This window comes from Mirounga leonina, unplaced genomic scaffold (assembly GCF_011800145.1).
Source record: "Mirounga leonina isolate KUSES-001 unplaced genomic scaffold, KU_Mleo_1.0 Mir_150, whole genome shotgun sequence".
NCBI classification, from domain to species: domain Eukaryota; kingdom Metazoa; phylum Chordata; class Mammalia; order Carnivora; family Phocidae; genus Mirounga; species Mirounga leonina.
Genome location: NW_023270374.1, coordinates 19,081,967 through 19,094,716, shown reverse-complemented (window position 1 = coordinate 19,094,716; position 12,750 = coordinate 19,081,967). Strand labels below are relative to the sequence as shown.

Below are 12,750 nucleotides of genomic sequence, written 5' to 3'. Positions count from 1 at the left end.
GTGGCTGCATTAAAAAAGTAAAAAGAGACAGGAGAAATTAATTTTAATAATATATTTTATTTTTATCCAGTGTATTTTATTCAATATATACTATTTAGACATCCAATAGATTTATTTATGTATTTATTTATAAAGCTTATCTTTTTTTTTTTTTAGTAATCTCTACACCCAATGTGGGGCTTGAACTCACAACCCCAAGATCAACAGTCGCATGCTTTTCTGCTGAGCCAGCCACGTGCCCCCACACCCAAAATATTTATAATATATATTATCCATTACATCCAAAATATTTCAATATATAATCAATATGAAAAATTGAGATATTTTGCATTTTTTTTTCACACAAAGTCTTCAAAATCTGGTGGGTATCTTAGACTTATAGCTCATCTCAGTTTGGACCAGCCACATTTCAAGTACTCAAAGGGCTGGCAGCTCCCACAACAGACAGTGCAGATCTGGACCCAGAGCTACGAGAGGCCTTGGCTTCAGGAATTCTATCTGAACTCAGTGATGTAAGTTGAAATCCAAGCACTTGGAGCTAACAATCAGACAATGCTAGCTGCATATCACCTTTCATGAAATGCCCTTGAATTAAGGAGGATTTAGTAAAGGAGCTATTGACTTTTGGAAAAGATAGGAGAGGACACATTCAATTAAAATATCAGTTATACCTTTTACTTTGACTAATGAAACACAAAGATAACTCAGTATACTGGTCTTCATCTTCAACATCTGAGAATATGTTGGGCAGATGGGACCTGAGTGATGGAAGAAATGGTTCTTTCTACTGCTGGGCAGTTTTTTCAGGGAAGAAATATACACCCTTCTTATCACCAGTTACGAAGTTATATTGTCACTTATTGCTACAGTGAGTCTACACAGTTGATTGGATTAAAAAGGCTGATAAACTAATTATTTAAAATTTTAAATCCTTCTTTGAATCCAGATACTTCCCATTTTGGCTATTTAACTTTATTTAGCTGGATTCTAGCTACAGCTATTTACATAATGCTAATTTTTTAACCCTTACTTAGAGCAAATGCGGAAAGAAGGGTCCCTAATTGTACCTCTCTGAGTCTCAATGTCTTTGCAAAAAGGGGAGATTGAATTAGATGAATTCTAAGGTTTCTTCTGGTTCTAAATTCTAGCATTTCACAAATCTCTATTTGGATTTTAATTTGATCATTAATAGTACCAATGAGAGGGGCATCTGGGTGGCTCAGTTGGTTAAGCATCTGCCTTCAGCTCAGGTCATGATCCCAGGGTCCTGGGATCGGGTCCCACATCGGGCTCCTTGCTCAGCAGGGAGCCTGCTTCTCCCTCTGCCTGCATCTCTCCCTGCTTGTGCTCTGTCCCTCTCTCTGACAAATAAAATAAAAATAGAATCTTTAAAAAAAAAAAAAGCATCTGCTTTTGGCTCAGGTCATGATCCCAGGGTCCTGATATCAAGCCCCACTTCGGGCTCCATGCTCAGCAGGGAGTCTGCTTCTCCCTCTCCCTTTGCCCCTCCCCCCTGCTTGTGTGCTCTCTCACTCTCTCTCTCTCAAATAAATAAAGTCTTTAAAAGAAAAGAGTACCCATGAGAAATGCTGGCTGGGTGTTATGAAAAAAGTAAAAATAGAGTTTATTATTAGAGTTAAACACAGCCAAGGAGCTTTCATACCATTTTCTTTTAAAAGGAATCTGAGTATACTTTTTATTAACTTAAAAAATTATCCAAGTAATTTTTCAGGTCCTTTGGTTTTGTAGTATCATTGAGGCTGGTGCTTGTTGAACCACAAGCAATTCTGGAAGTTACACTTACGCTTCTTTATTTTCATTATAGGTAGAAAAGAGGTCAAAGATGAAGAGAAAAGTGAAAATGAAAACACACAGTTTGAAGTAAGATTGTTAAGAGACCAAGCTGATGCCTCAGAAGCCCACAGGCCTTCTGGTAGGGAGGAAGTCCCAGGAGAGGAGGACACCCAAGGTCCGACAGTGGCAGACACAGAGGGAGGGGGGCATAGCCGAGGAGCAAGCGAACCCCAAGGAGACCTCTACTCCTCTGACAGCCAAGTCTCGAAAGAAGCAAAGACACGCCATTTTGAGAAAACCAAGGAAGAGGACAGGAAGGAAGAGGAGGGGGAGAAATATCAGAAAAGGGAGCATGGGAGAGACGGCAGTGAAGAGAAAAACCTGGAAGAGCTAGAAGAGACACAAAATGCCTTTCTCAACAAAAGAAACCAGGCTACAGCTAAGAAAAAAGAGGAGTTTAAGGCCAGATATGGTCTACACTCTGCTGGGCCCCCTGAGGAGAAGACACACAGCCGGGAGAGGAGCAGCCAAGAGAGTGGAGAGGATATAAGAAGCCAGGAGAAACACCCTCAAGAGTCTAAAAGCCAAGTTGGGAGTCAGGAAGAATCTGAGGAAAGTGAGGAAGATGCTGACCCTGAGATGGACAAACGACATTGGAAGCCAAGACACCACCATGGGAGGACCAGGCCTGACAGGTCCTCTCAAGAAGGGAAACCTCCCTCCGAGGAAAGGGGACACCTCCGTGAGGAATCTGAGGAGTCAAACATGGGCATGGTCGGATTGGGGGACAAGAGGGACCACCATCCAGCCCACTATAGGGCTTCAGAGGAAGAACCCGAATATGGGGAAGAAATGAGGAGTTACCAGGCTGTCCAGGCTCCCAAGGACCTGGAGCAGGGACGATATGGGGGCAGAGGAAGTGAGGAGTACAGGGCTCCAAGACCTCCCAGTGAGGAAAGATGGGAGGAGGACAAGAGAAATCGCCCCAGCTCAGAGCTTGACAACACAGCCCAGGGATATAATGAAGAAAGTGAGGAAGAGAGGGGCCATGAGGGGGGATACCACCACAGAGCCAGGGGAGGGAAACTAGGTGCATCTGCCATTCTAGACAACAAAGAAGAAAAACAGTTCTTGGGTGAAGGACACCACCGTGTCCAAGAAAGCCAGATGGACAAGGCAAGGAGGCACTCACAAAGTGAGTGGAAAGAGGAGGACAGAAATTACCTCAACTATGGCAAGGAAAGGGGTGAGGAAGAAGCCCAAGGGAAGTGGCAGCAGCAGGAGGACCTGGAAGATGCTACGGAGAGCAGGGAGGAAGCTAGGCTTCCAGGCAAACAGTATGCTCCCCATTACACCACTGACAAGAGGAAGAGATTAGGGGAGCTGCTCAACCCATACTATGACCCTTCCCAGTGGAAGAGCAGCCATTTTGAGAGAAAAGACAACATGGATGACAATTTTCTTGAGGGTGAAGAGGAAAATGGGCTGACCTTGAATGGGAAGAATTTCTTCCCAGAATATAACTATGACTTGTGGGAGAAAAAGCCCCTCGAAGAGGATGTGAACTGGGGATATGAGAAGAGAAATCTCTTCCCCAAACTGGATCTGAAAAGGCAGTATGACCGAGTGGCTGAACTAGACCAGCTCCTTCACTACAGGAAGAAGTCAGCCGAATTTCCAGACTTCTATGACTCTGAGGAGCAGATGAGCCCACGCCATGCAGCAGAGAATGAAAAGGACAGGGCTGGCCAGGGAGTTCTGACAGAGGAAGAGGTAGAGTGTGGGGCTTTTGTTTAAAATTATGATGGCTAATGTTAATATCTTCAAGACTATCTGAAAGTAATGTGGAGAAATTGGTGGGAATTAATTACCATGAGGATGTACCCCCAGTAAGAGCGTGGCGACAACCTCTGGGTTTAAGTTCCGTTGTCCATATCCTTGCCCACTTACCCTATTGCAGTGCTTCTCAACCTTGGCTGTATGTTGGAATCACCTGGAGGGCTTGAGTAATTACTGACGTTTGGGATCCACCCCCAGGGATTGTGTCTCTTTGGTGCTGGGTGCTACTTGGGCATCAGGATTTTTCCAAGCTTCCATGCAGTTTCAGTGTTCAGCCAAGGTTGACAACCCCTCTTTTGGTGTCTTCTTGGTCATTTAACTTTTCATCACTATTTCCCAGGGTAAGAAGGAACAGATGATTTAGAAATTAGTTGCTTTAGTCTATCCTTATCAGCTACTGGACTATAAAAATTAGTTTACATCTCAGATAGTTAACATTATCAGAACCGTACCTGCCTAAACAATGATTTTTTCCCTAATATTGAATTATGCTGGTTGGTGTTTCTCAAACTGGAATGTGCATCAGAATCTCAAGAGATTCCTAGCCTTCAGAGTTTCTGATTGAGTACGTCCTGGGTGGGGCCCAAGAATCTGCATTTCGGGTAAGTTCCTTGGTGATGCTGATGCTGATGCTTCTGGTCAGGGGACCACTTTGAGAACCGCTGATGCAGGGTGTCTCATATGGCTCTAACATATCAAAAATTCCCTCCTGTTCATACTCCCTCAAACCACAATAAAATTAATCGATCTGGAACCTCATGCCTCCACTTTTCTGTATTTTCTAGGAAAAGGAACTTGAGAACCTAGCTGCGATGGATCTGGAACTACAGAAAATAGCTGAGAAGTTCAGTGGTAACCAAAGGGGCTGATGGCCGTTGGAGCAAAGGGCAGTTTTAAGGAGCAGCCCTCACATTATCTATTTTCCACCGCTTCACTGAAAGACACCATTTAGTTACCCAAAGCAGAAAGTAGAAGTTACTGTTCATTCAATGTTTGACGCAATTGGAAATGCTTTAATTTTTGCCAGAATGCTATTGAAAATACGAATAGCATGACTTGTAGCATATCCTTTCTCGCAAAATAGACATATTAACATGCTTGTGACAATGACTGTGCTGTCATCCTTGAAAAAAAAAATACATTTGTCTTAGTTTGAAATAATAAAAGATTCACCTGAGGCCAAAGTTTCTTGTTTTTAGCTTCCTTTGGGCTAACAGGGAGGAGTGTGATTTTCAAATCTATTCTTTAAAGTAAAATTTAAAAGATAGCACTAGGATTTGTTGGTCTTTGGATGCAGAAGAGGGAAAAAAAAGCAAAACTTGGAAGTAAAAGAACGTCCACGATATAAAGTGAAAGGATACAGGAAAAGACATCTGTTCCCTCAGGGCAAAGAAAGATTATTAAATAGGCTTGAAGAAAAGATTTCAAAAATGACCATAAGACATTTACTTTTTAAATCCTATTATCTGGAAAGCTCTGGGAGTAGCCAGCCATGGGTCATTTTTCAGGGCTTGAGGAGAGAGCCTGGATAATGGGAAGAACTCTGGACTGGGAATCGGAACATGTGGGCTAGTCCAGACAGATTCTGAGCCCTCGGGGCCTGATTTTTACTGTGTAAGAAGACAGGGCTCTGACTCTCTTACTAAGTAGCTGTATGACTTCGGACAGGTTGTTTTCCCTCTCTGGACCTCAGGTTCATCAGTAAAATAAGGATACCTGCCTTACTAGGTTGTTACGAGGATGACTGGAGTATGCAAAACAGTTAGAATAGTGCCTGGCATATGGCATGGTGTAGGAAATTTTGGCTGCTACCATTATTAACCCCGCAGCTAGCTTCCTACGGCAAGACAGGTGGAAAATGTCCTCTTCTCCTTTCTTTGACCTGTCATCTCATTCCTCATCAATGGTGCCTCCGAAGGGATTGAGCCCCAGGTGCCACAGCAGTGAGCCGCTTGGTAATATACCCTTTCTAGGCTGTCTTTATCTCCCTGTCCTACTTCCTACTGGTAACCTCAACCAAAATGTTATGTTGAAGACTTAACCCCTGGCACCTGTGAGTGTGACCTTATTTGAAGATAGTCTCTGCAGATGCAATCAAGTTATGATGAAGTCATTAGAGTAGGCCCATATCCAGTATGACCAGTGTTCTTGTAAGAGGAGGAAAATGTGGATAGACACAGAGGAGAATGTCATGTGAAGACATAAAGATGGTGGCAGAGACTGAAACTGGGCTGCCACCAGCCAAGAAACATCTGGGGTCACCAGACGCTGGAAGAGCAAAGAAAGATTCTCCCCTAGAACTTTCAGGGGGAGAATGGCCCTGCAGACACCTTGATTTGGAACTTCTGTGAGACAACACATTTATGTTGTTTTAAGTCACTCAGTTTTTGATTCTTTGTTAGGGTGGCCCTAGGTATCTAATACTATCAGAAACAATGGCCTGTAACCCTCTCCTCCCAAATCCTTCCACAGATGTAACCATCTGTATTTTAGAGTTCTCCTATTTGAATATTTTAACTGTCATGGTTTCTAATATTTTATCAAGGAGGAGTTAAGGCATAGTGATGGAGCAGGAGAAGAGAAAGGGTTCTAGCATTACAAAATGAAAATACACAACATATCACTGTAAAATATAGTATAATTGGGAGATCTCAGGTGCTAAAATAATTGACTAACTACAATAATTACTACTCTGTAGCCCAGAAACCAGCCACTTGGGTACATAGCAGTCCTCACTGAGAAAGTAAAACACCTAAAGAAAGTGAGGGTGTAAGCCATGTGGACCCCTTGGGGAAGGACACTTCAGGCAGAGAGCAGTAAGTGCAAAGGCCCCGAGACAGTAACATGGTTGCTATGTTCGAAGATGAGCAGGGAGGCCCACGTGGAGGACATAGGAAGTGAAGTGGCATGGGCTAGATCACACAGGACTCTGTAGGCCCTTGGTAAGGCCTTGTGCTTTCCCAATTGGAGAGATCTCAGTAGAGGACTGACAATATTTGCTTTACGTGATAACAACACTCCAGCTCCCGGGCACAGACACAAAAACCAGTAAGGAGACCACTGCAATAATCCTGGTGGGTCACTGTGATGTCTTGGACCAGGGTGTGGCACTGGGGGTAAAGAGAAGTCCTCAAACTATGGATCTATTTTGGAGACAGAGGAAAGGTAGGGCTGAAGGATTCGGTGTGGCGTAAGTGAAAGAGAGGTGTCAAGGATGAAAGCTTTAGGCCTGAGCAATGGGGAACAGCAGAGGTAGGGAAAACTGTAGGAGGGACTGGCTTGGGAAGGAGGATACAGGGAATTCAGGTTGGGTTATGTTAAGTCTAAGATGTGACCAGACACCCAAGTGGAGGTGTTGAGTCAGGTATATGGGCCTGGAGCTCAAGGGGCAGGGGGAGGATCTGTTCTAAAGACATCATGTGGGAGTCATCATCATAGAGATGGCATTTATTTATTTTTTTTTTTAGATTTTTTTTTTTTTTTGACAGAGAGACATAGCGAGAGTAGGAACACAAGCAGGGGGAGTGGGAGAGGGAGAAGCAGGCCTCCCGCAGAGCAGGGAGCCCGATGTGGGGCTCGATCCCAGGACCCTGGGATCATGACCTGAGCCGAAGGCAGACGCTTAACGACTGAGCCACCCAGGAGCCCATAGAGATGGCATTTAAAACCGGAAAACCAATAAATGAAGCCCAAAGTTAGTAGAAGGAAGGAAATAACAAAGATCAGGGTGGAAATAAATGAAATAAAGACTAAAAAGATAATAGAAAAGTTCAGTGAAACAAAGAGCTACTTCTTTAAAAAGATCAACAAAACTGACATGCTTATAGCTAGACCTACCAAGAAAAAAAGAGAGGGCTCAAATAAATAAAATCAGAAATGCAAGAGGAGCTGTTACAACAGACGCCACAAAGGATCATAAGATACTACTATGAATAATTATATGCCAACAAATTGGACAACCTAGAAGATATGGATACATTCCTAAAAACATACAACCTTCCAAGACTGAATCATGAAGAATTAGAAAGTCTGAACAGACCAATTACTAGTAAGTAGGTTGAATTAGTCATCAAAAACCTACCAACAAACAAAAGCCCAGGACCAGACGGCTTCACTGGTGAATTCTACCAAACATTCAAAGAGGAATTAATACCAATTCATCTGAAAATGTTCCAAAAAATTGAAGAGGAGGAAATCCTTCCAAATTCATTTTTATGAGGCCAGCATTACTCTAATACCAAAACCAGACACGGACACAAGAAAATTACAGGCCAATATCCCTGATGAACATAGATACAAAAATCCTCAGCAAACTGAATTCAACAATACATTAAAAGGATCATACACCATGATCAAATGGGATTTATTCCAGAGATATAAGGATGGTTCAACATCTGTAAATCCATTAACATGACACACATTAACCAAATAAAAGACAAAAATCATCTGATTATCTCAATAGATGTAGAAAAAGCATTTGACAAAATTTAACATTTATTTATGATAAAAGCTGTCAACAAAGTAGGTATAGATATATAGGTATAGGTATTACCTCAATGTAATAAAAACCACATATGACAAGCCCATAGCTAACATCCCACTTAATGGTGAAAAACTAAAAGCTTTTCCTCTAAGATCAGGAATAAAATAAGGATGCCCACTCTTGCCACTTTTATTCAACATAGCATTGGAAGTCCTAGGCACAGCAATTAGGTAAGAAAAGAATTGGAATCCAAATTGGATTGGCATCCAAATTGGAAAGAAAGAAGTAAAACTGTCAAGATTTGCAGATGACATGATTTTACATACAGAAAACCTTAAAAACTCCACCAGAAAAAACCCATTATAATAAATGAATTCGGTAAAGTTACAGGATACAAAATCAGTATACAAAAATCTGTTGTGTTTCTATACACTAACAATGAACTATCAGAAAGAAAAATTCAGAAAAAAATCCTATTTACAATTTCATCAAAAAGAATAATATCTAGAACTAAATTTTTTTTTTTTTTAAAGATTTTATTTATTTTTTTGAGAGAGAGAATGAGAGACCGGAGCACGAGAGGGAAGAGGGTCAGAGAGAGTAGAACTAAATTTTTTTTTAAAGATTTTATTTGAGAGAGAGAGAGAGAGAGCACGAGAGGGGGGAAAGGCAGAGAGAGGGAGAAGCAGACTCCCCAAGCAGGGCTTGATCCCAGTACCCCAGGATCATGACCTGAGCTGAAGGCAGACGCTTAACTGACTGAGCCACCCAGGCGCCCCTGTGCAGAAGCTTTGTAGTTTGATGTAGTTCCACTTGTTGATTTTTGCTTTTATTTCATTTGCTTTTGGTGTCAAATCCAAAAAATCGTGACCAAGCTTGATGTTAAGGAGCTTACCGTGTGTGTGTATGTGTGTGTGTGTGTGTGTGTGTTTAGGAGTTTTATTGTTTTAGGTCTTACATTCACATCTTCTTTTAAATAGAGTCCAAATAAGCAAACTTTTAGACATTTAGGGTCCATCTGCTTTTCATACCTTCAGCATATACTCGGCATCTGCTGACCATTGATCGAAAGGGCCTAGTGGTTATCAGATGCCAAGCCTTTTAAGTTCTAAGACTCCTGTCCTTCAGAGCTATCAGACCCAGAGACTCCATCTAAACACGAAAGGGCCCTCTTTAATTCCCCATTCTCTCGGGGTTCCCTGCCCTCCTCTTCTTCTGAGAAGTAACCCCATGGTGTGGCTTCTAGACAGATTCCTGCAGTGAAAAACACCCCCTCCCTTGTTAACCTGTCGGAGCAGGGCCACCACTCAGTAAAGCATGTGGGTGCTACTGCCACCTCATGGTCATATCTTTTTCTTCGCTCAGACCCCAAATCCTTCCACCACCCTACACCTAGCAGTGTGTAGACAAAAAAGGGCAACTGTGCAACTGCTAAGCCCTGGGGCATGTCAACATGGTTCTAAACATTCATCTCAGAGATGAAGAGGAACCAGAAACAGAGATGGAGGAAGAATAGCCAGAAAGGGAGGGGGGAAACCAAACGAGTTGTGTCCTAGAAGCCAGGTGAGAAAGCTGTCGCAAGGAAAGGGGTCGCCCATGTCAAATTCTGCCCGGAGGTCTAGAGGACCTCGAAGCTCTGGATTTCACTTTACACCTTTTGTCGCGGCTTGCTCCAAACCGGCTCCCTGATGTGGTTGCTCCAAAGTGCTGCTCTCCTGCTCTCTTCACCACACACTCCCTCTCACTTCACTTACATCCACCGTCAGCACATCTCTTAGTCGGCCACCTAGCACATATTTTAGGCTTTTTTTAATTATTATGTTATGTTAGTCACCATACAGTACATCATTAGTTTTTGATGTAGTGTTCCATGATTCACTGTTTGCATACAACACCCAGTGCTCCATGCAATACGTGCCCTCCTTAATACCCATCACCGGGCTAACCCATCCCCCCACCCTCCCCCCCCATGTTTAACCTTTGAGGGCCACATGGTCTCTGCCACAAATATTCAACTCCAGGTTATTAATGGAACTATGTAAGAGGCCAAAAAAAAAAAAAAAAAAGGGAGGAGGGGAGAATGGGAGGTGGGAAGAGAGTACATATTAATTTCCTATACTTCAAAGATTTGATTCTTCTCCATAAAGGATCAAAAAGCAGAGGGTGTCTAGTAAATGTTGATGGGAGTAGTTAATAGCTTATCAGTTACTCTTTCAGTAGCTATTCAGGGACTCACATTTCTTGTCATCTGACCTGTGCTACTTAAGTTCAAGAAAAACCTGTAATCTATTTTGCAAAAATTAACACTAGCCTAGAGGCAACAATATATTTCAAATACAGATATTAAATACACCACCTGGCTGCTAATCAGCCTGCTTCTAGGTGCTGACAATAATTCTCCCCTTTGGGGTATTTGCAGGTCTTGGCACACCCTCAATTACTGGGATCACTAAGAACAAAGATGGTGGTTTAGATGATCACAAAGGTTTTTTCTTGGGGGGGAGGGGCAGAGGGAGAGAGAGAATCTTAAGTAGGCTCCATGCCCAGTGCAGAGCCCGATGCAAGGCTCTATCTTACAACCCTGAGATAATGACCTGAGCTGAAATCAAGAGTTGGATGCTTAACCAACTGAGCCACCCAAGCGCCCCAACAATCATAAAGGTTTGACAAACAGGAGCTCAAACTGAGCTGACTGGCGAGGCTTATCTCCTACACAAGACCAATTTGTCAAGATTGGAAGAGATTGCTGTCATATCTAGTATGTAAGCACCAACATAGAGAGTAAAGAAAAAATAAAGAAACAAAGGAATGTGTTCCAAACAAAAGAACAAATGTCCAGAAACAGATCTTAAAGAAAGAGAGATAAGTGATTTATCTTACAGAGAATTCAAAATGATGGTCATAAAAATGCTCACCATGGTCAGGTCATGAACAAAGTGAGAATTTCAAAAGACAGAAAATATAAGTAAGTACCACAAAGAAATCATGGAGCTAAATAATACAATAAGTGAACTAAAATATTCAATATAGGGGTTTAACAGCAGATAGATCAAAGAGAAGAAAGGATCAATGAACTCAAAGACTGGGCAGTGGAATTCATCCAATCAGAGGTGCAAAACATTTAAAAAACGAAAAAGAGTGAAGATGAAGGGACTTATGAGACCATTAAGTGGACAAACATATGCATTATCTGGGTCCCAGAATGAAAGAGAAAGTGGCAGAAAAGTTATTTAAAGAAATAATGGCTAAAAACTTCCTTAACCTGGAGAAAGAAACAGACATCCAGATCCAAGAAACCCAACGAGTACCAAATAAGATGAAGCTACACCGAGACACATTATAATTAAATTGTTAAAAATTAAGGATAAGGAGACTCTTAAAAGGAGCCAGAGAAAAGCAACTTGTTACCTACAAAGGAACCCCTATATGACTACTAGTGAATTTTTTAGCAGAAATTCTCCTTGTCAGAAGGAAATGGGATGATATATTCAAAGTGCTGAAAAAAGCCAAAAAACTGCTAATCAAGAATACTCTACTCAAGAATACTCTATGTTGGGTATTATGCTAAATGAAGTAAGTCAATCAGAGAAAGACAATTATCATATGAACTCACTGATACGTGGAATTTGAGAAACAAGACAGACGATCATAGGGGAAGGGAGGGGAAAATGAAACAAGACGAAACCAGAGAGGGAGACAAACCATGAGAGACTCTTAATCTCAGGAAACAAACAGGGTTGCTGGAGTGGAGGGGGTGGGAGGGATGGGGTGGCTGGGTGATGGACATTGGGGAGGGTATGTGCTAGGGTGAGTGCTGTGAATTGTGTAAGACTGATGAATTACAGACCTGTACCCCAGAAACAAATATTATATGTTAATAAATAATAATAATAAAATAAATTAAAAAAAAGAATACTCTAAGTTGTCCTTCAGAAATGGAGAGTTTTCCAGACAAAAAGCTGAAGTTCATCACCACTAGACTAGCTTGACTTGAAATGTTAAAGGGAGTTCATTAAGCTAAAATGGAAGCTACTAATCAGCTCATTGAAAACAGTATAAAACTCACTGATATATAAATTCAGAATATTGTAATGGTGGTGGGTTAATCACTTACAATTCCAGTACAAAAGTTAAAAGACAAAAGGATTAAAAATAACTGTAAATAAAATAATTTGTTAATGGATACACAGTATGAAAAAATAAATTGTGCAATCAAAATCATAAAACACAAGAAGGGAGTGTAAGCATATAGACCTTTTGTATATGGATATATATCTGAAGGAAACAAAATCAGTATCTCGAAGAGGTATCTGTACGCCCATGTTTACTGTAGCATTATTCACAATCGGCAAGATAGGGAAACAACCTAATTGTCTGTCAATGAATGAATGGATAAAGATGTGGTATCTATACACAATGGAACATTATTCAGCCATGAGAAGGAAATCCTGCCATTTGTGACAACTTGGATACCTTGAGGGCATTGTGCTATGTGAAATAAGCCGGACAGAGAAAGACAAATAATGTATGTTACTTGAATGTGGAATCTAAAAAACCAAACTCGTAAAAACAGAGTAAAATGGTGGTTGCCAGAGGCTGGGGGCGGGGGGGGGGTGGCTACTGAGGAGATTTGA

The 12,750-nt window shown here is 41.6% G+C and overlaps 1 protein-coding gene across 1 annotated transcript in view; it reads left to right on the top strand.

Moving 5' to 3' along the window:
- The window catches only part of CHGB (chromogranin B), a 42,608-nt gene extending 37,262 nt beyond the window's left edge, over positions 1-5,346 (top strand). Inside the window, 2 exon segments of the mRNA XM_035006521.1 lie at positions 1,826-3,567; positions 4,419-5,346. Coding sequence (XP_034862412.1) covers positions 1,826-3,567; positions 4,419-4,502 — 1,826 coding nt within the window. The 3' untranslated portion in view covers positions 4,503-5,346.
- The last annotated feature ends 7,404 nt before the right edge of the window (positions 5,347-12,750 follow it).